Raw genomic sequence first — 24,440 nt, 5'->3', positions numbered from 1 at the left:
CATGAAAGTTTAAGAGGTCAAACTGCAGTGATTACCATTGTTATACTTTTAATATGCATGTAACAATATATTGCTCCTATTAAAAGCACAGCTAATTGGAGTCACTTTGTAAGTCTTCATGTTTCTCAGAAAAATCCTACAAATCTTATGAATCTGACTTAACTCTGGTTATAATTCTTTCCCTGAAATTCTCATTGACTATACTTTGATTTGTTCCACAGAACATTTCCATTTATGTATGTAAAAATACCAATTTCATATGGTTGAGACTTTTACCCAGGCATAAGTGGAGGGGGAGAATTTTATTTCAGGTTTCAAATGTTAAAAACCATGATTCAGAACTTAGAAAACAATATATATATGTGGAATGGAATGATCATATAGTAAGAATGTTTGTATTTGTATGTTTATGTTTAATAAATAAAATAAATTAAAAAAGAAAACTATATATATATATATATATATTTTTTTTTTTACCCATTTTAACAAAAGCAAAGTATTAAGTAAAGATCTAGATTCTGTTGTTGCTTAAATTTACTTTCCACTTCCACTGCAGTCTTTATTTATTTATTTTTTTTATCTTTGACAGGATATGGCATGCTTCATTTAATACTTTGTTCCTTTGATTTATAACTTTTTTTCATTAGGCAAGTTGTGGGTTTACAGAACAATCATGCATGAAACAAAGCATTCCACATACCATGCTGTTAACAGCTTGCATTGGTATAGTACGTATGTTAAAACTGATGAGAGAAGATTTTATATTTGTAGTATTAACTATAGTACATGGTTTACATTTGAGTTCTCTGTGCTGTTCAGTTCTGTGGGTTATTTTTTAAAATTTTTTTCTAATAACATATAGAAAACCTAAAATTTTCCCTTTTAACTACATTCAGCAATATAATTGTGTTCTAATTATGCTCACAATGTTGTGTTACCATCACCACCATCTTACCAAAACTTTTCCGTCATTCCAAATACAATTTCTGTACATTTCAATTCTTAGCTCCCTATTCCCTATGCCCACCCCATCTCCTGATAACCTGTATTCTAGATTCTGACTCTGTGGGTTTACTTGTAGTGACAGCATGCAATACCTGTTCTTTTGTGTCTGGCTTATTTCACTTGACATTACATTTTTAAGGTTCATCAGTGTTGTCACATGTATCAGAACTTTATTCCATTTTAGGGCTGAATAATATTCCATTGCAATTATAAACCACAGTATTCATTGGTTGATGGACATGTGGTTTGCTTTCAGTTGGTAATAATACCACCAGGAAAACGCAATACATTATCTTTCAGTTCTTTTAGGTTTATACCTAGAAATGGGAGTTCTGGGTCATATGGTAAGTCTATACTTAACTTTTCAAGGAACTACCAAACTGCCTTCTCTAGCAACTGTACCATTTTTCATTGCTACCAGCAATGAATGAGTGTTCCTGTTTCTCTACATCTTCTCCAAAACTTGTAATTTTCTGTTGTTCTTTTTTCTTTTAATGGTAGCCATTGTAATGTGTATGAAGTGGAATCTCTTTGTTGTTTTGATTTGCATGTCCCAAAATGATTAATGTTGCTAAATATCTTTTTATGTACTTTTTTGGCCATTTGTATATATTCTTTGGAGAAATGTCTTAACACATCTTTTGACCATTTTTTTAAATTGGGTTTTTCTATTGTTGTTGAGTTGAAAGATTTCTTTATACATTCTGGATATTAAATCTTTATCAGATATGTTGTTTTGAAATACTTTCTCTCATTGTGTAGGTTGTAGCTACTTTATTTTCATGATAAAAAGTCCTTTGATGGACTAAAGTTTTTCTTTTTTTTTTTTCATGGGCAGACACAGGGAATTGAAGCCGAGTCCTCTGGCATGGCAGGCAAGCATTCTTGCCTGCTGAGCCACTGTGGCCTTCCCTTAAGTTTTTCATTTTAATAAGATCCATTTATCCATTTTTTTCTTTTGTTTTACGTGCTTTTGCTGTAGAGCCTAAGAAACCATTGTTGGTATAGAATTTAGTTAGTCCTTTAGGGCAGCTAGTAAATAGTCAGGAACTGTCTAGAACAACTGTTTGAGGGGGATTTCTGTGACCAGACACACATCATGCACCATTCTGAAATGGGTGGAAGGGCTGAAATCACAGCGTAAAACTGTGTGTAAAGTCTCCCAAACCGTGGAGACTAGCACTGCTCCCACACTGGAATGGCAAGCTGTGTTGGAGACACTTCCTCATGGGAAAAGTAAGCAGACTGTACTAGGAGCAAGGCAAGTAGAGTTCAAGCAAGCTCCAGTTGCATATTTAATTAACAAGTTCAGACTGCTGAATATAAGTTCTGAGCACAGATAAACCCAGAGCAAGCACAAAAGGAACCTTGAGGTCTCTCCTGGCAGAGAGGAGGTGGGGATGATGAGAAAAAACAAAACAAAAAACAAATGAAGGCTTTTAGAGTCTGCTGAGCTCAGAACACTGGAAAAGGGCTGTACCCCAAGAAAGAGGAGCATAAAGCCAAGTACCAACTCTGGCTCTTGATTGGCAACCCTGGGCACTGGGGCCTGGCTCTGTAAAGGATTTTTTTTTTTTTTTTGAAATTTTTTTAGCAGCCCATTAAAAAAAAAAAAAAAAAAGCTTCAGTCATTTTCAGTTGTTAGCACTACCCCTGGCAAGGGCAGACTTAAGGGATGTTGGAGAGACAAAGTAATCAAGTGAAAGCAATAATTCCCTAAAAGGCATATCTTCCCCAAGAAAAAGGATGGCAGGACCCATCACAAGTGGTGGTTCTCATTCAGAGAATTGAGATCACAGGGACTGGAAAATAGAAACAGCTTAAGCCGGGACTTCTACCTTAACTTCTTTCTCAGCTGTGTCCCTGGCAGGGACAGAGTCCGCTGAGAATTAAATGTACTGTACCACTTTATGCTGGTGAGGAGCTGTAGCCTGACAAGTGCCATCTGCTCTGCAAGGTAGGAAAAGCACAGAACACAGGAATGCTTAACACTGATTGCACCCTCTTCCTGAGAACTGGGTCTGTCTTGTCTGGGAAAATCTGATTGGGGTTGTTCATATCCAGGGATACTCTCTTCAAAAAAAGGGTTCCATATAGGCAGAACAAGAACCAGAAAAAACAAGAGGTAAAAATTCTGATCAATTAAAGTAAAGCTTTGCTAAATATCTAGAATAAGTAGAGCTGACTGTCAAAGAACAGATAGAGAACAAAGTCAGCCTACAAAAAAATTTAGGTAAATGAGAGAAAATGACCTTCAGAATAAACGAATCAAGGAAACCAGATGCCTACACATCAGCAAAAAAATCATAAGTCACAATAGGAGGAACAAAATACGGCCCAGTCAAAGGAACAAGCTAGCACTTCAAATGAGATATAGGAATTGAAACAACTAGTTAGAGATGTTTAAACAAATCTTCTAAATCAAATAAAAAATCAAATCAACAAGGTGAAAGAAAATATGGCAAAAGAGATGAAGGATAAAAAGAAGACGCTGTGTGATCATACAGAAGAACTCAACAGCTTGGATGAACAATGGCAGAATTTATGGGAAAGAAAGGCACAATAAAAGAGGTAAAGAACACAGTCAAGACATACCACAGCAGATCTGAAGAGACAGAAGAAAGGATTAGTGAAATAGAGGACAGAACATCTGAAATCCTATACACAAAAAAAAGAGGTAAAGGAATGGAAAAATATCAGCAGGGTCTCAGAGAAATGAATGACAACATGAAGTGCACGAATATATGTTTTATGGGTGTCCTGGAAGGAGAAGAGAAGGGGAAAGGTGCAGAAGGAATAATGGAGGAAATAATCACTGAAAATTCCCCAGCTCTTATGAAAGACATAAAATTACAGATTCAAGAAGCACAGCATACCCCAAATAGAACAGATCTGAATAGACTTACTCCAAGACACCTACTAATCAGATTGTTACATGTCAAATACAAAGAGAATTCTGAAAGCAACAAAAGAAATATAATCCATCACATAAAAGGGAAGCTTTATAAGACTATGTGAGGATTTCTTGGCTGAAACCAGGGAGGCAAGAAGGCAGTGGTATAATATATTTAAGATACAGAAAAAGAAAAACTGCCAACCAAGAATTCTATAACTGCAAAATGTTCCTTCAAAAATAAGAGGGAGTTTAAAATATTTTTAGACAAACATGCTGAGAGAGTTTGTGAACAAGAGACCTGCTCTTCAAGAAGTACTAAAGGGAGTACTACAGGCAAATAGGAAATGTTTGGAGAGAGAGATTTGGATAAGAGTGTAGAAATGATGATTTTCAGTACAAGAGATAGAAAGAGGGTAAAGATTGGTCCTTTGGTGCTGAAGGAGTACATAATGTTCAACAGGATTGATTGTAAAGCTCCATACTTGTATAGCCCAGTACTATCTGATGGTAGCATAATATTTTAAGTAAAATGAACAAAGCTGGATGTGAGTATGGTTGAAAGAGGAAGGCTATGGGCATGTATGATTCTAGAAGGAAAGATAGAAGGCAAAAGTTGAAATCACATATTTTAGCGAAACCTAGAGTGGACAATGATGGTGATTAAATGTACAAATATAAGAAAATTATTAACATGAGAGAGAACGAATGAATGTAAGTATTGCACGGTTTTGGAAATGTGATGATATACGGAAAAACCAAAGCTAACTGTTAATGAGGGGGATATAAAGAAGGGGTATATGATTCTTGTTGTTGTTATTTCTCCTTTTTATTTTTTAATTCTTTATTTTTTCCTCATCTTCTTTCTTTGTGGATGAAATGTAAGTGTTCTCATACAGATTACGTTCATGAATGCATAACTATGTGATTATACCAGGAACGTTTGTTTACTTTGAATGGATTGTATAGTGTGTGAATAAAACTGTTTAAAAAACAAAAATATACAAGTGCTGGAGAAAATATGGAGAGAGAAATGTACCTATTCACTGTTGGTAGGAAAGTAGGGCACTCTCGAGGGCAGTGTGGTTTTGAAGGGAGCTAAGCATAGGCTTTCCATATGATCCTGCAACCCTGGTATTAGGTATAGACTTGGAAGAACTGAAGTCAGGGACATGATAGACATTTGCACACTGGGATTTATTCACAATTTGGTAATGGATAGGGGTGGCTTAAGGTTACATTGATGGATGAATGGAAGAGTAAATTGTGGTATACACAAACAATGAAATATTGAGTGGCTGCAAGAAGGAATGAAGTTGTGAGGCATGCATCTAGGTGAATGAATATGGAGAACATTATGTTGAGTGAAATAAGCCAAAAATGAAAGGACAACTATTGTAAGGCCTCACTAAATAAGGTAGCTATAACGTGGAAACTCAGAATTGAATTCGAGAGCATATGTTATCAAGGGATAGAACGTGGGCTGAGATTGAGCAATTGATGATCAAAGAATACAGAATGTCCAATAAGTCTTATTGTAAAGTTCCTAGATTGTAAATTCTTACAGCAGTCAGTCACATCAATTCCTGAGTTGTAACTTTTGTTTCTAAATTCTGAGATGCTGAGCTCTTTGTGTATAAGCTGCTGCCTTTTTGGAACTTTGGGTATATAGATGGCACCTGAGACTCAGAGTTAGAATTTTGCAGTGCTGAAAGTCAGCATTACTCCATACAGCAACTGTTGAAGCTGAAAAAGATATAAAATTTCAATTAGAGACATGAATGAAACAGACTTGGATAGGACTAAGATAAATTAGAATACAGGATAATGGATCATAATGATGGTGGTTAAAGTTTCAACTTCTGTGTGAGACCAAAGAAAGCGATTTCTTTTGTACAAAATTTGTATTTTCTGTACCACATTCTCTGGTATAACCTGTATGGTCAGTTTCTTTAAACAACGTAATTACATGGAACCTAGACTAGGGAATGAGAAGCTTGTTACTCTGAACAGGTTAATGTAATAGCCTGACATCCCAGAGTATTTTGGGTTGAAAATTAAAAAAGTGTTTTTAAAGACCCCTTGACCTGGGGAAAAATTTGGAAATACTGAACTTCCCCACCTTATGAATTCCAGATATTCAAGTCAAGTACTTGATCTTGGGGCCTACCCTCACTGCAAAGGAGAGGTTAAGTCTACTTTTAATTATGCCTAAGAGTCACCCCCAAGCTCAGAATTGGCATCTCTCTCAGGTAACTGTGCAAATAAACTCACTGTCCTCCCCTCTGTGTGGAGCACAACTCCCAGGGGTGTAAATCTCCCTGGCTATGTGAAACATGACTATCAGGAATGATCCTGGCCCTGGCATTGTGCAATTGAGAATGACTTCTTGATCAAAAGGGGAAAAAGAAATGAATCGAAGCAAAGTTTCAATGGCTGAGAGATTTCAAATAGTGTCAGAAGTCATTCCAGAGTTTATTCTTATGCATTGTATAGGTAGTCTAGAAAACCTGGAAGGAAATACCTGAAGCTGTTGAACTGTAATCCAATAGACTAGATTCTTGATGATGATTGTATAACTATATAGCTTTTATTGTGACCATGCGATTATGAAAACTTTGTGACTGACACTCTCTTCATCCAGTGCATTTTAATTTGCTAATCCCAGAATGCAATATACCTGAAATGGAATGCCTTTTATAGAGGGGATATATTACATTTCAAGTTTACAATTCTAAGGCCATGAAAATGGCCAAATTTAGGCATCAACAAGAGGATACCTTCACTCAAGAAAGGCTGATTTCTCTGTCACATTCTAGGTTTCTCTGTCACATGGGAAAGCACATGGTAACATCTTCTAGCCCTTTGCTTCTGGGTTTCATTGCTTTCAACTTCTGGTTCCAGGGTTGTCCTCCCTGATCTTTTGTTTGTCTCCATGCCTCTCCAAATATCTGCATCTAAGCTTTCTCCAAAATGTTTCTCCTTTTAAAGAATGCCAGTAAACTAATCAAGACCCACCTTGAATGGGTGGAGTCACATGTCTATCTAATTAAAAGGTCAAACACCACAATTTCACATTTCATATGGAAACAACCTAACCAAAAGATTACACCCATGATTGAGTGTGTCATGTCTCCATGGAAACAACCTAATCAAGAGGTCCCACCCTACAATATTTGATCAGGATTAAAAGAACATAATCGACCCCACAAGAATAGATTTAGGATTAAAAGTACAGGTTTTTCTGGGGGTATGTATCAATTTCAAACCAACACAGAATGTTGGGCAAATCAGTAATAAAGGTTAAAAAACAAAACAAAACAAATAACAGGGGGGAAGCTAAGGGGTTTGAGATGTTTAACATGTTCTTTTTTATTTTTATTTTCTTGGAGTAATGAAAATGTTCTAAAATTGATTGTCATGATGAATGCACAACTAAATGATGATACTGTAAGCCACTGATTATATACTTTGCATGGGTTATTTATTGATGTTATAATGATATTTATAATCCATGAACATAGGATGTTCTTCCATTTATTTAGGTCTTCTTTGATTTCTTTTAACAATGTTTTGTAGTTTTCTGCATACAGGTTTTTTACATTCTTGGTTAGATTTATTCCTAGATATTTGATTCTTTTTAGGTGTCTCTATAAAAAAATTTTTTTCTGGAGTTCATCTTCTGATTGTTCATTTCTAGTATATGGAAACACTGCTATTTTTGTGTGTTGATCTTGTATCCTTCCACTTTGCTGAATTCTTTAATTAGGTTTAAGAGTTTTGTTGTGGATTCTTCAAGATTTCTTTATATAGAATCATTCCATCTGCAAATGCAAAAAGTTTTACTTCTTCCTTTCCAATTTGGATGTATTTTTTATCTTTTTAATAGCACTGTTGACAGTGGGCAACCCTGTCATGTACCTGATCTTAGAGGGTAAGCTTTCAGTCATTCACCATTACATACGATGTTAGCTGTGGACTTTGCATTTATGCCCTTCATCATGTTGAGGAAGTTTCCTTCTATTCCTAGTTTTCTAAGTGTTTTTATAAAGAAGCGGTACTGGATTTTGCCAGGTAACTTTACTGCTCAATTGAGATGATCATGTGCTGTTTTTCCTTTATTCTGTTAATGTGGTATTACATTAACCAACTTTCTTATCTTGAAACACTTTTACATACCTGGAGTAAATCTCACTTGATCATGGTGTGTAATTCTTTTAATATGCTGTTGTATTTAGTTTGCTACTATTTTGTTGAAGATTTTTGCATCTATATTCATAAGAGTTGCTGGTCTACAGTTTTCTTTTCTTGTGGTATCTTTATCTGACTTTGGTATGAGGATGATGTTTGTCTCAGAAATGAATTAGAGAGGGATCTCTCCTGTTCAGTATTTTTTTTTTATTTTTAAAGAATTTGAGCAGAATTGTTAATTCTTCGTGGAATGTTTGGTAAAATTCCTTTGTGAAGCCATCTGGCCCTGGGCTTTTCTTTTTTGGGGAAGTTTTGGATTATTGATTCATTGTCTTTACTGGTAATTGGTTTTTTTTATATCTTCTATTTCTTATTTATTCACTGTAGGTAGTTTTTGTGTTTTGGGGAATTTGTCCATTTCATCTAGGTTAATTTATTTGCATTCAATATTCATAGTTTCCTCTTATGGTTATTCTTATTTCAGTGGAGTTGATAATAATTTTCTCTTTTTCATTTCTGATTAGTCAGTTGTGTGTTCTGACTTTTTTCTTCATCAGTTTAGCTGAAGTTTATCAAATTTGTTAATCTTTTCAAAGAACCAACTTTTAGTTTTACTGGTTCTTTCTCATGTTTTTGTCATTCTCTATCTCATTTATCTCTTTTCTGATCTTTGTTTTGTGACCTACCTTGGAGAATGGTCCATGTGCACTTGAGAAGAATGTGTATTCTATTGTTGAGTGATGTCCTATATATGTCTGTTTGGTCTATTTAGTTTATTGTTCTAGTCTTCTATGTCCTTATTGATCTTTTCTCTAGGTGTTCTATCTGTTACTGAAAGTTACTATTCTTGCAGGACTGTTTATTTCTCCCTTCAGATCTGTCCTTTATTTGCGGGCTCTGCTGTTAGTGTATATGTATTTATAATTATTTCATCTTCTTGTTGAATTGACCTCAATAGTATGAAATGACCATCAATAGTATGAAATGACTGTTTTTGTTTCTCATAACTGTTTTTGGTTTAGAATCCATTTCATCTGTTATTAGTATAGCTCCCCTAACTCTCTTTTGGTTATTCTTTGCATGTATATATTATTTGCTTTCTTTCCCTTTCTACCTACTATGCCTTTGAATTTAAAGTGAATCTCTTGTAGACAGCATATAGTTGGGTCATGCTTTTTAAATCCATTTTGCCAATCTCTGCCTTTTGACTAGAGATTTTCATCCATTTACATTTAAAATCACTAATGATAATGTAAAATTTTCTTCTTCCATTTTGCTGTTTAGTCTTTGTAAGTCATGCCTTTTTTATCCCTCAGTTCCTCTATAATGCCTACTTTCATATTTATTTGATTTTTTATATTTTTCCTTATTGATTCCTTTCTCACTTCTATCTGTATATATTTTTCTTATATTTTCCTTGTGGTTACCTTGGTGTTAAAATTTAACATCCTATATATATATTAGTAATATTTGTTTTGATACCAACTTGACTTCAGTAGCTTACACATAACACTTTTTCTATGTTCCACTGCCCCCCCACATTGTTTTGTACTTGTTTCAAATTGTATCATTGTACATTTTATGCCCAGAAACATAGATTTGTCATTCTTTCATGCATGTGCATTTTACCACCTGTAGGAAGTAAGAAGTGGAATTACCATACCAAAAATACAGTATAATGATGCTAACTGTTCTGGTTTGCTAATGCTACCAGAATGCAATATGCCAAAAATGGATCAGCTTTTACAAAGGGAATTAATAAAGTTACAAGTTTACATTTCTGAGACCACAAAAATGTCTAATTGGGGCATCCAGAGAACGATACCTTGACTCTGAAGAAAGGCTGATGTCTTTCACAAGGGAAGGCAGGTGGGTGGCATCTACTGTCTCTTGTTCCTGGTTCCATTGCTTCCAGTTTCTAATTCCATTAGCTTCCTCTCTAAGCATCTGTGAGTCCTCACTTAGCTACTCCGGGTCAAAATTATGGGTTTCATCTCTTAGCTTAGCATATCCCAGGGCTGGAGCTTTCTTCTATCATGGCTTCTGGGTTCAAACAACTCTCTCAGCTCCTTCTGCATCTCCAGATGTCTTATCTCTCTGCTCTCTGTGTTGGTTTTTTTAGGTACTCCTGTAAACTAGTTAAGACCCACCTTGAATGGGCAGGGTCATATCTCCGTCTAATCAAAAGGTCATACACACAATTGGGTATGTCACATCTCCATGGAAACAATCTAACCAAGAGGTCCCAGACCCTAGAAATGGGTCTGTCCCCACAAGATTGGATTAGGATTTAAAGAACATGACTTTTCTGGGGGTACCTAATGTTTCAAACAGCACCCTAGAATTTATGATTATCCACATGGTTAACATTACCAGATCTTTGTTTGTTTATGCCACTTTGAATCACTATCTAGTATACTTTTCTTTCAGTCTGAAGAACTCCCTTTTGTATTGTTTATAGGGAAGATCTAGTGGTGATGAACTCCCTCAGCCTTTTTTTCATTTGAGTATGTTTTAATCTCCTCTGGTTTTTGAAGGAAAGTTTCACTGGATATAAAATTTTTGATTGGTGTTTTTTTCTTTCAGCATTTTAAGTATTTAAACCCACTGTCTTTTACCTCCATAGTTTCTCATGAGAAGTTGGCAGTTCATCCAATTTGGACTCCTTGTATGTAAAACATCACTTTTCTCTTGCAGCTTTAAGAACTCTCTCCTTGTTTTTTGTATTTGAAAGTTTGCCTCCTATGTTTCTGGGTGTATTTCTCTTACAAGTTATCCTATTTGGTGTTTGTTGGGTGTCTTGGATGTGTGTATTCATGTAGTTTTCTAAGTTTGGAAAGTTTTTGTCATTATTTCCTTGAGAATTTTTTTCTGTGCCTTTCTCTCTTCTACTTCTTGGACTCACATAGTGTATATATTGGTATGTTTGATGGTGTCCTACAGGTCTTTAGGCTGTTTTCCCTCTGTCTAGTCCTTTTCTCTTTCCTTTCCTCTGCCTGACTCATTTCAATTGTCTTGCCTTTGAGTTCACTGGTTCTTTCTTCTGTCATATGCGGTCGGTCTACTGCTAAAACCCTCTGAGAATTTTTCATTTCAGTTATTTTGATTTTTTAACTCCACTATTTCTATTTGGTTCTTTAAATTTTCTGTCTCTTTATTTGAGATTCACATATTGTTCATTCACTGTTTTCCTAGTATTTTATTCTGTATTTTCCTTCGTTTCCTTGAGCATATTGAAAATCATTTTTTTAAAAGTCTTTGTCTGGTATGCCCACAGTCTGGTCTTCTTCATTGATGTTTTCTGTATTTTTATCATCTTTCTTTGAATGGTCCATTTTCTGTTTCTTTGATGTCTTGTAATGTTTTGTTGCACACTGTATGCTGTAGTAATTTTTTTTTTTTTTTTTTTTTTTTGGGTGCATGGTGTGGGAATTGAACCTGGGTCTCCCACATGGAAAGTGGGCACTCTAACCAATGAACTATCCATGCACCCTAGTATGCTGTAATATTTTAACATGTTAACTCTGGGACTTATTCCCTGAGAAGTCTGTTTCTTGAGTTTTTAACTACCTGGTGGTATGACAGAGATTTTCTTGAGTGTCAGCTCTATTATTATCAGGGTGGTCCATCCAAGGCTAATGCAAAGTGCAGGGTCCTCCCTATTTTTTCTGTTCCTTGTCTTGTCCTGGGCTCCTACTTGCTAGTGCCTCTTGGAGTTTCCCTATTACAGGAGTTTGTATGCCCCCTCCAGGACCCAGGAGATATACCTTCTCTCTCTCCTGGCTGTTTTACTGCTGAACTTAAAAGATTATACCTATACTACAGGCTTTCATCTTCAATTGTTTCTTAGATTCTTTCAAGCTGTTTTTGTTTGTAGGATGTGTTAGTTAGATTCAGTTGTCAACTTGGCCAGGTGAGCATACCTAGTTCTGTTGCTGTGGACACAAGCCAATGGTACGTGAACCTCATCTGTTGCTAATTACATCTGCAGTCGGCTAGGAGGCGTATCTGCTGCAATGAGTGACGTTTGACTTAATTGGCTGGTGCTTACATGAGAGAACGCAATGTAGCACAGCCAAGCAGCTCAGCATTCCTCATCTCAGCACTTGCAGCTCAGCCCAGGCCTTTGGAGATGCAGAAAGAAGTCACCCCGGAGAAAGTTGTTGGAAGCCAGGGGCCTGGAGAGAAGACCAGCAGAGACCATCCTGTGCCTTCCACATAAGAAAGAACCTCAGTGGAAAGTTAGCTGCCTTTCCTCTGAAGAACCAACAAAATAAATCCCCTTTTATTAAAAGCCAATCCATCTCTGGTGTGTTGCATTCCGGCAGCTAGCAAACTAGAACATAGGGCAAATTTTAGAAGTGTAAGTGTACCAGGAGAGGAGTTTCCCAAGTCAGTCTTTACTCTCCAAAGCCAGGTACCCACAGGGGGGAAGCATTACTAGGCTTCAAATGGCCCTGGAGAGTGAATGAGGTAGGAGTTATGAAGGGTGCCAGGTGCTTCTTTTATGGTCCCACAAAGCTGTGCTTTCTTATACGTTGTCCCGTAAATACCACCCCCAACTGTTCTCTGCAACTCTGAGAAAGTACCTTCTATAAATCAGGTTCATTTTTTTCTTTCCTAGTAACTTAGAGAAAACTTTCCATGTGCCATATACAGCACATGTGTCTTGTGAAGTGAGCCACATATTCATGCTTATTCAGGGCCCACTTAAGCTTATCTTACAAATGCTTTCAGTTGGTGGTCAAAGGCTATTATACTGTGCACATATAACTTTAAGTTTTGGAGAATTATATAATACACAATACCAGATTTAGCAGCCAGCTAAATTTGCCTAAGGTTTATCCATGAGTTGAACAGCATGGATTCACTCATTCAGGATGATTGGATTACAGCTTTACTGAGTGTCCAAATTGCCATAGGCTCAGCCTGACACTGGATTCAAGATACAGCACAAAACCTGGGAGAACAAGCAGCTACCTACTGGCAGGCTAGTTACATTAAACCCCTTCTTACCCTAGATATGGAATTTAACATCCTTGGCCACTATGCTCCAATGAACTGGCTTAAGTACAAATAGAAATTCTTCTTTCTGAGTGCTGAAATCCTTCATTCTCCCTTTAAGGCCTCCAACTGATTAGACAGGAAACTCCCCTCATTGCTGAAGGCAATCTCCTTTGTTGATTGTAGGGGCAGTCAGCCCTAGATACAATCTATGTATAAATATTGTAGAGAATAATATAGCATTTGTGTTTATATAATTTAGGGAAATTTGGTCCAAGATTAGCAAAAATTAAGCCAGATAATTTGTTGCTGATATACATAATTATATGTAAGTTTGAGACTGTCTTTTTGGTCATTTTTCTATATTTGTAGATATAAAATAATCTGTAAAATTCTATTAATTTTATAAACCTAGCCTTAATATTATGGCAAGGTTAAAAAAAAATAAAAATCTTTTCTTAAGTGACTTTTCCTTCCATGTTTAGTCTAGTTGCTAGCTTATACAAATATGTTCCTATAATTAATGATCAATTAAAATTGTTCATTAAGTGATTACATAATTGTGTAGTAAATGGCATTAGTTGTTATGGAATCTTGTAAGACTTTTATGCATAATCATTAAAATACGTATCCTTTTAAATACACGTTTTATTAGTCAGGGTTCTGTAGGAAACTGAACCAACAGGAGATGTATATATGTGTGTGTGTGTGTGTGTGTGTGTGTGTGTGTGTGTGTGTGTGTGTAATGAGATTTGTTTTTTAGGAATTGGGTTGACTGTAGAGATGAATAAGTCCAATTCCATGTGGCAAGCAGCAAGTTTGGAACTCTGATGAAGATTTTTGATGAATTCCCCCAGAGAAGCTGGCTCATTGTTGAAGGCAGTCTCCTCAGTTGATTGTAGATGTGATTAGCCATAGACACCATCAATTTACTGATGATTGATATCTGTGAAATATCCTCATAGTGGCAATCAATCTAATGCTTTCTTGACCAAACAACTGGATACCATAACCTGACCAAATTGACACATAAACTTAACTTGCTGTTATAATGTTTTGTTTTCCCCCATTACTCTCCCTCGCATAGCATTTTTAGATTTTTTTGCATGGAGTATTAAAAATATAAATGTCACATAAAATGTGAACATGCAGCTTAACAAATTGTAGTATAATAAACATCCATGAATACAACCAAGTAAAGAAATAAAATTTTCTAGCACTTGTGTATCAGTTTGATCTTGACTCCTTCCTTTTCCCCTTATGGTAACTATTATGCTGATTTTATTGTATTTACTTCTTTGTTTTTCCTTTATATTTTTACTACCTAATGTAAATTGTCCTAAGCAATACATTTTAATTTTGCTTTTTTGAACTTTATATAAATGGAATCAGGCTATTCTGTCATGAATGACCTTTTCTATATAGCATCATGTTTTTAAGATTAATGTTGAATATATTTGCAGTTCATTCCCATATAATATTCCATAATTTGTTTATTTATTGTGTTGTTAATGGAATTTGGGTTGTTTCCAGCTTTAGGGTATTGTAAATAATTCTGTTACATGTAGAATATTAGCTATGTGTCTCCTTGTACACATATATATGCTTTTTCTTTAGTGTCTTAAAAACTAACTTTGTGGTATGCAGAAGTTTGTTCTAAACTTATTCTGTTCCATTGGATTTTTTTGTCTACTCTTGTATCAATATAACATTGTTTTAATTATGACAGTTTTATAATGCTACAATAAACAATAGGGAAACTCCTCCCCCACTTTGGTTTTTCAAGAATATCTTGGCTACTTTTTGTTCTTTGTCTTTCGGTGTGAATTTTAGAAACAGCTTGTCACACAAACTAACCCACTAAATTGTATCACTGTTTTGAATCTTTAGATGAATTGTATCTTTATATTATTGAGACTTTTAACCTGTGAGCGTGGTATATATCTTCATTTAATAGGCTTTTTAAAATTACTCTCATTAAAGTTTTAGAGTTTTCTCCGTAAAGGTCTTATACATCTTTTATGGATTTAATTTTTGTAGTCTTATACTACACTCCTCAGCGTGTACCACGTTGTGATATGAGCCAGTGGTTAAGCGAATGGACTCTGGAACCACATTGCAAAAGTTAGGATCCTGGCAAAGCCATGTTTTATCTGTGTTTTGGGCAAGGGTCTTAACCTCTCTGTACCTCCATTTTCCCACATATGAGACAGAAATAGTAATTGCACCTTCCTCACAGAGTTGTGGGGAGATTAAATTTGTTACCCTCCTCTCCTTTCCCCCCAGATTTAGAAAATGGCAAGCATCTGATAAATAGAGATATATGCTTATTATAGTAGTGTGGATACACAAATGATTCATTCATTATTTTATTACTGTCTTACAAAATATTTGAGGTTATTAGTGGAAGCATTTCATTGAGTTCTGTAAAAATCTTAAACTTTTGATTAAATTATTATATAATGCATATTTTTAAAATATATAAATGAATTGGGACAGAATTCACCTTCTTATAATATTTAATATTGTCTTCCAGGTCAGTGGTGTGACTACTGAGATATTTTATATATTTCAATGATATGTTGTAGTTTTCTTCATATAGTACCTATGCATTTCTTAAATTTATTATCATCTGTGTTTTATTTTGTTTGCTATTGTAAATGGGATCCTTTTTTCATGGTAATGTTTTAATTGATATTACTGCTATGTTATTGGTAAATTTGTTGGGTTTTTTTTTCAGTATTTATTTTGTTACTGGCCACACTCCATAACTCATATATAGTTATTTATATATTTCTTTTCTATCCTGGTTTCTAGTTTTTTCCTTATGCACCATGTGGCAACTTCATACTTTAGGTTGTTTGGGTATAAACCTTAAATACTAGTTTTCTATTGCTATGCGACAAACTTTGCAACTTAAAAAAATATATACACATTTATTACACCACAGTTTCTATCCAGAAACAGCTTAGCTGGGTCCTCTGATTACGGTCTCACAGGGATGCAGTCAGTGTATCTGGTTGGACTGTTCTCATTTGAAGCTCAATCAAGAGAGGATTTGCTTCCATATTCAGTGAGGTGGATGGCAGAATTTAATTCCCTGTGATTTTAGGCCTGAGAGCCTGCCCGTTTTCTTGGTGGCTTGGAGCCTGGAAGCTCTTGCTGGTTCTTAGTTGAAGGCTGCCTAGAGACTACCAGCTTTTTCTTCTGCATGTTTCCCCAGTGTGGATGTTTGTTGCCATACTCAGTTGGTTAGAGACAACTCACAAGTTTTGCACACACACAAGAGTATGAACACCTAGAGATGATGATCATGGGAGCCACTCTAAAAGTCTGTCTACGGTAGAACCATTCTTTCATCCTCCAATGACAATACCTTGTTTTAAGCCTTCATCTAAATTAAAAGCTCCAGCTTTCTGATATCTCCGCTTTTTGTCCCTGCCTGTGCCTATTCTATACATGGTAGCCAGAGTGATCCTATTAAACACAAATCAGAGCGTTCCAATCCCACACTAATAAAGTTTCTCATGTCATCAGAATGAAACCATACCTTACTGGGCTCATATCGTCAGAGAGAAAACCAGAGTTGTCACAGGGCTTCTGTGCTCTATAGGGGCTTTTGAGATCTGAATCTCTGTTAATCAGTCTGACCTCATTTCCTAACACTTCCTTCTTGCCTTTTCCACTTCATCTGCATTGGTCCCCTTCCTGTTTTTCAAATTCACCTTGGGTTCATTCTTTGCTCTAACTATTTTCTCTGCCTGGGAACACTTTTCTCCCAGATAGCTCCATGCCTTGCTCCTCATTTCTTTTAGGCCTTTACTGAAGTGTCACCTTCTTAGTGAGGTTTTTCCTGACCATCTTATTTAAAATTGCTCGTAGCCATCTGTTACTACCCCTCCCTTCTTGAAACGCCTTATTTCCCTTCCCTGTTTTCATTTAACCTATAGTTTTGTTTTAATTTTGTTCATTGTCTGTTCCCTTCCTGTAGTATTTTGAGTTCTGTGAGGACTGAAATTGTTGTTTCTGTGCATCTAGTGGTATATTCCCAGCACCTAAAATAGTGGTGGGCATTTGGTAGGTTTTCAACCTTTGTTTTTTTGAACTAAATAACTTGAATTTTATATCATTTGGAGGGAGTTTCCAAGTAAACAATTTCATCAGCTTCCAATAGTGAACATTATATCTCCTTTCAGATAGCATGTCTTTTTTTTCCCCATCTTTTTTTTGCATTGGCTTGAAATTCTAGAATGATATCAAATAATAATGGGCACTTTTGCCTTCCTCATCACCTTAATGGGAATGCTTTTCTTGTTTTCTCTTTCAGCTCTTGCATTGGGATAGATTTTTTTAAATAATAAAATTAAGGCAGTAACTTCTTGATTTTCTAGAGTTTTTTTTGAGGCCAGGGAATAGTAAGTGGATGCTGAATCTTATCAAATAGCTTTTAAGCAACTGGTTAGATGATTATAGGGTTCTTTTCTGTTACATATTGATGTCATGAATTATATCAGGAGATATTTTGATATTAAATTATTATTTTCTTCCTGGAATAAATTGTCTCGTCATGGTATGATATTCTTTTAATTTATTCTGGATCAAATTTTCTAAGCTTTATACTTGTACTTATAAAAATCTTTAAAACCTTAAAGTCTTCATTTAGATGAAATGCAGTAAGATGAGATGAAATGAAAGTCTGCTTTATTTGCAGAACTTTCTATTTATTCATTCTCTAATGGGGAGAATTTTGTTCAGGCCTGTATTTGCTTATAGAATTGCTCCAATTCACATTAGATTACCTCATCATCTATCTATATGTTATGGACTCCTCCTTTCAGATCACATACCAGAGGTGCATCAAGGGTCATTTTTATTACCTATCCATGATTTATTAGTCTAAAGAAAGTAGAAACGTCACTAGATTATTTCCAAAACCTTCTTAACTAACAACCTTGTATGTCTTGGTGATGACAATTTAACCCATGGCTCTTACTAACCATCTGGAGTCATCCTGGACTTCCTTCTTCCTTTCGCACCACGTATTCAATCTGCTGTTCATATTCCCATTAAGTCTATGTATGAACTTTCTTTTGCTTATTCTTGTTCCATTTCTACACTGTTTAGTTGTTACAGCTTTGTAACATTTTAATATCTGATAATGCCATTCCTCCTCCCAGTGTCATTTCGATGTTGTGCTGGTATGGAATGTTGTGGCGAAGTCTGAGAATGCCTTCCCTGCCTCCTCACTCTTTTAGTGACTTGGTCTTTTTTGCTGGGATACTCCAGTGGTTCTTTCTCTTTAAGTCCCATGACTTTACTAGATTCTCTCATAGTGTTGACTCTTTTGGATTATATTATTTTTGGACATATTGTGCAATTTTCATATTTAAATTCATGGTTTCTTTTCTCTCAGAAAGAATTTCTTGACTAATATCCTTAAAGATGTATCATTAGATTATTTGTTTTCTTTCTAAGACATGAATAATTTAAATTCTTTATTTCCATTATACTTTCTATACTTTTTTCATTCTGCTCTTTATATATATGTAAAAATATATATATTTATATATAAAGTGTCTCTTCTCTTTCTTGCTCTTTCCAGATGTGCTCTAATTTCTATGAAACTTTTTAATTCTTTTCTGCAGTGTGCTTTCATAATAGGAGACATGATTTCTGCTGTCTCACTTTCAGAAATACTAAGATAGACCAGTGTGTTCAGGTGTTCTCGGCTTGGTCCAACAACTGTCAAGTTCCCCACTGATATTTCACCAAATGATCATTTACTAGGATGATGATTCTATTATTCATTCCATAATTGATTAATTAAATAGTTGCTGAATCAAAGGTTATCTTAATTTGCAGTTTTATGAGGATGCTAAAACTTCCTGATGAAGTTTTAAATTAATTAGGTAGCAGTTGAGAAGGAAATTTTTACATTTCATCTGGATTTAATATTTTTTTTTAAAAAATTAAATTAGAAATCACCCATGGTCTTTAAATAATATTTCAATAAGAATAGCTTTTGAATTGTAGGTTACTGTTCAAAAATGGTTGAAAATATGTCTGGAATAGCTACATTATCTTTCCTATCAAATTTGTGGTTCCCTGTGTTTTTATTAGTTCCATGAGACATCAAGAAAGTTTCAAATTTTTTAGAATATATTTTATAAAGCCTACTTTTATTTTTCCTCTTTATATAGGTTATTAAGTGTGATATGCTGTGATCTGGATACTCTTCTCCTATTCGAGGCTCAGTATCAGGTATCTGAATTGTTACTAAATGCTCAGGAAGAAAATATCTTAGAAACCTCTGAGAGCCACAGGTAAAAAAAAAAAAAAAGTCCTAAGGTATGATAATAGCAACAGTTTTCTTTATAGGTATTTTATTAAGGCACTTTTATGTATAGTTTAATGAACAAAAATGTTGAATTTTGTATATCTTGTAGAGGCGCTCTTTACTCCAGTCTCATTATGTTATTCAAAGTCATAAATTCTGTCTGTTTGCAAAATGATGTTAACGTTATTATCTTGATAATTTTTCCTACAAATAAATCATGCTTGCCATTACCTCAGTTTGGTTGACAATTATTTAGTATTCATTCAATAACTGACATTGCTTTAGTGTCTCTATTTAAAAAAAGAGAAAGTGCCTCCATCCTAGCAGGACTTGGAAAATTGGCTTGAAGACCAGGCGACATTTACAGATACTGTAGGTTTGTTGTAGAAGCAAAGTAATAGCTGTAGGGAATATGGAGGCTGCTTAAAAATAACATTTAAATGTTTAATTTAAAGCACTGAGTCTACAACTTAAGAGACTAAAGATCTGACTGTAGAGATAATGCATATCTTAAACCTCAATACTACTTTAAATGCTGTAACATTTGTTAAAAAGATATTATTTTGTTAATCATTTTATCAGTTATATCGCTGTCAATTGTTTTCTCTCTGGCAAAGAAAACTATAAGATTAAGTGAATTTAGCTGTTTGTATTTTTTTAAAGTGTTATATTGATAATCTGTTTTTCAAACATTTTTGCTATAGAACTCATCTTGCTTTCTTTACAATGCAGTGACTTTATTTTAAACATAAATTATATTCATTTAAGGAGAAAATAAAATAGATATATTTATTTTTCAGAAAGTTCATAATTGATGCTTTATCAGTAGAGAGAAATCATGTTCTTGTTAGGATAAATCTTACTGGCGGGCCATTAGAACGGAATTTGCCTCCAAGGATGCTAGAGAAGGTGAGTAGAGTGACAAGGAAGGGGAATGTTTTCCTGGCATATTTACAAACAGGGTTGCCAGCTCAAGTGACACAAAACATCAACTCCCAAATGTCTACATCACAGAGTTGAACTTTTGTTACTGAAAAACTTTAGGATGCAGGTAAACACTTTCAAACTAAAGTATTATTCTTGATGTCAGGAGTCATGAGTGCTACTTTGTGTAGCAGAGTAGTGTATTGTTTTATTAAAATGTTGTCATTCTCCTTGTGTGTCTTTGAATTTTTTACTTTCATGTGTTTTTCTCTTTCATGATACCTAACTTCTTTTTATACGACCGTATTCTTTTTGTTTTTCATTCAATATCGTATACTGCTTCTCCCATCCATATTCATAGAGTTTGGTTCTCTGAAGATTTGGTTGTTCTTAAGTACATTCTTGCGTTGACTTTAACTCTGGGAAAGATGAGATGGAGATGACTGACCGCTCAGACAGACAGTGTGTTGAACCATATAGTAAGCAAAGGTTTATTTTGCAGACTGTGATTTTGCTTTTGTAAAAAAAAATATTAAAACCATCATTATCAGTCCTACTTGTGAGAACAAATTACCAGATGGCCACCTTTAGTGCTTATTTATTATTGCTTCTGTTGCACTTTAATTATTGTCTACTAGAGTATTGAGTTGTAATGTCCAATAGCATTTGATTAGGTGGGCAACAACTCTAGAATTTGTAAGAGGATAAACCTAATTTAAATTAATGATATTTCAGAAAGTTTTAAAAATCAAAATAATTTAAACTTCTTCCAAAAGTTATCTATCTTACTTCCTTTTTTTAGGGTAATGATCCATATTCTTGGCCAATGTTTTCATCATATCCTGTGCCAGACTGTTATCTTCCAAAAGTTACACGAAATGCTGGTATAAGACAAGGTAGAATGTTTGCAATCATATGTCATATTGTTTTAAAAGCCTTTGTATTTGAAAACAGGTAACTATTATGGAGATATTTAGCATGAAAACATGAATGCATTTATGCCTAGTTCTTTAAAATCTATAATTAAAAAATATTTCTTATAAAATTAATATGTATATGATAAATAATTATCTTTTGGGGTTAAGATGTGATGAATATGTCCAATAGCAACAGCTATTCTGTTAAAAAAAAGGAATTAATGATTTTTTTGATTTGGTGAGTCATAGATCTGTAGAATTTATTTATACAACAGAATAGTATTTCTCAGTATATTCTGTATCCATACGCAAGTCCTTTGTGCTCAGGATTTGAAATATAATGAAAATTGTGTTACCCACCTTTGAGTAAATCATGAACACTTTGAGTAGTTCATGGAGAATGCATGCAAGCAAAGAGAAAATTGTATAGTTGCACATTGTGATAAAAACTAAGTAGAAAAATATGTAGTCTGATAAGGTAGTTCAGAGCAAGGCACACTTCCAAAGAAAATTATGTCTAAAATGAGGCATGGGATAGAAGTATATATTTTCTGGGTAGTAGAAGAATATTTTTGACAGAGAGAACAGCAGAGGCTAGAAAGAGCTAATTATATTCAGAGAACTGGGAGTAGTTCACAGATGTCTGAAATTTGGTTGTGAGTTTGAGGCTGACAGGAGATAAGACTGGACAGGTCAACCAACTCTAACCATGAGGCCAGTGTAGTTCAAGCTGAGGCATTTAGACTTAACCTAAGAACAATGAAAATTCAATGATAGGTTTTAGGCTAAAAGTTCTGGGATGAAATATGTAGATATATCATCATGCTATTCATTATTTTGAGTGCATTTTTTAATAGCTTTATTGAGATATATCCACAGTTCACCCAACTTTATACAATTCAGTGTTTCTTTTTGAACTTTCCAAAGATATGTGCAACCGTTACCACAGTCAATTTTAGATTATTTTCGTTGTCTTATACTAGTATGGGGACCAACAAAGTAGCAGAAGTATAGCACTGACTCGCAGGGTCATTGGAGCCAGTCCACTTGGCCTTGCCTTCCTCTGATCTTGGAAAATCAGAGGGCTACTCATTGAAAGCCTTAAGCAGGTGAAAAAGGGGTTATGAATGTTCCCAGTTACTCCTTTCACATAGAGCCCTACAGAAGCCCTTCTTGGAAGTTCACCTCCTTGGTGCTTTTTCAGAAGCAGATGAGAGTTAACTAAAGTGAGGCATGTGCATGTCACATGTGTGACTGTTTTTCTCTTTCATCTCCGTTGCCCTTCACTTCATCCCATATCCTTTCTTTTTCTATAGTAATTATCATGCTTGTCTGCATCAACCATGCAGATTTTCTTTTACTTCTTAAGATACATTAAATTTCTGCCTCTGGGTCTTTGCTTTTACTGTTCCCTTTTTCTGAAATTCCAATTCCTACTCTTCCCATGGGCAGTTTCTTCTCAGCCTTTTGAGATTAGTCAGAATTTCACTTTTTCAGAGAAGCTCTCTCAAACTTATTGAAAATATACTTCCTCCCCTGCTACTTTCTCTTAGGCCACTTGTTTATTTCTCTGACAGCACTTATATTTACCGTGAGCTTATATGTATTTATTTGTTTGCTGTCTGCTGCACTAGAATATAATTTCCATGAGGCAAAGATGTGTTCTGTCTTATGAAATAGGCAGTGCATAAATATTTATTGAACAAAAGGATAAATAAATGTGGTATTTCTTTTCCTTTTATGCTTCCTATCATGAAACTCTGTCTTCTAAGCCATTGTCAGTGGATATTGGGAATTCCTTTTAGACTAATCAGAAGGAAATTGATTTTTTTTCTCATTCTCTGAAATAATCTCTGATGAGACTCATTTCCTAAAGCATGACTAGCTTTGCAGTTATAAAGCTCTTTGAGACTCCTGTATATATCATTCGTGAAGTAGACATCTTTATTACAGTTATTTTGTCATTTACAAAGTGGTGCTTTATGCCTTTTATAGCACGTAAAAGGTGTACGTTGTTAGCATTACATCCTAATTTTCTTGAAATGAAAAAATAACTAAAAAATACATAGCCTTTTATTCTGTGATTACTTCAAATTTAGTCTCTTAGAGCTTCAATAAGTTACTTTACTGCTTCCTTTGCTCCATTTCTGCCTATCTGATGCGAAATTGATTTTCTGCCTGGCAAAACGTTCTCTTTCAAATACTGTATAAAATACTAAGTTCCATGATTATAATCATTCCCTTTCATGGAATGCACCAAATAATAATAAAATCTTTGCAGTTAGATCATTTATGATTTTTAATTGGAAATTTTTAGGTAACATTATTCTTAAGTGAGAAAACATATCATTTTTAAGTTGATAATATGTGACATATAAATATATCCTTCTGTAGAATCTTTTTCTCCCCTAAACTTGAAATAAGTTTTCTCACTATAAATTAGGTGCGGTAACGTAGAAGGGTATCATACAAAACTGAAGTGACTTCTACTACTTAGGACTTGTTTTTCACAGTTTGTAAATTTTCAGCTTTGAATGAATCAGTGTAAAATATGTCGTGAATCATTACATTCCATGTGTTAATCAAATGTCTCTGAATACCTTCCTATGTTCTTGAGCATCAAGGACCGCGAATCTAAGCCACTTTATTAAATCAACATTATTTGCATAGCAGAACAAGTGAACATGCAAACCCATTGACATTGTTAATGTATTAATGTGTTGGGAGATTTGATAAACATTATTATATATGAAGTTCATTTTGAACATTTTGTAGTTGCTGAGTACTGTTTAAGGAAATCATTAGATAACTATTGACCATATATTTTTGGTCAATGAAGAAACAAATACTGTGGGACAAAGTTTCTAAATTAAGGATGGGAGCCAAAGAAGAAGAATACCATGTTTTCTGTTTCTGGAGTTATGGAATGTTCATTGCTTGTGCAATAAAATCCATGCCTATTATATTTATATGCTTGGGATATCATTATATTTTATTTATCCTAGTTCATGACCACTCTCTCCATCCAGTTATTGAGACATGCTGATATTATGTTAAATTGTTTGCATTCAAAGATGAAATGTAGCCCTTTTGAGTAAAACTTCCTATTATTTTGTTACTGAAACAATATTCTTGATTTAACAAGGCAGATTTCATTAATCTATACTGA

At 34.7% G+C, this 24,440-nt stretch overlaps 1 protein-coding gene across 5 annotated transcripts in view; it reads left to right on the top strand.

Annotated features, from left to right (window-relative positions):
* The window catches only part of TBC1D32 (TBC1 domain family member 32), a 325,899-nt gene that overhangs the window by 190,073 nt on the left and 111,386 nt on the right, over window positions 1–24,440 (top strand). For all 5 annotated transcript variants that reach the window (XM_077162779.1, XM_077162778.1, XM_077162776.1 and 2 more), the window contains 3 exons: window positions 19,294–19,416; window positions 20,231–20,339; window positions 21,157–21,250. In XM_077162779.1, coding sequence (XP_077018894.1) covers window positions 19,294–19,416; window positions 20,231–20,339; window positions 21,157–21,250 — 326 coding nt within the window. The remainder of the gene's footprint in view (window positions 1–19,293; window positions 19,417–20,230; window positions 20,340–21,156; window positions 21,251–24,440) is intronic.

Source organism: Tamandua tetradactyla, chromosome 5, assembly GCF_023851605.1.
Source record: "Tamandua tetradactyla isolate mTamTet1 chromosome 5, mTamTet1.pri, whole genome shotgun sequence".
NCBI classification, from domain to species: Eukaryota; Metazoa; Chordata; class Mammalia; order Pilosa; family Myrmecophagidae; genus Tamandua; species Tamandua tetradactyla.
This window is presented reverse-complemented; position numbering and strand designations above follow the sequence as displayed.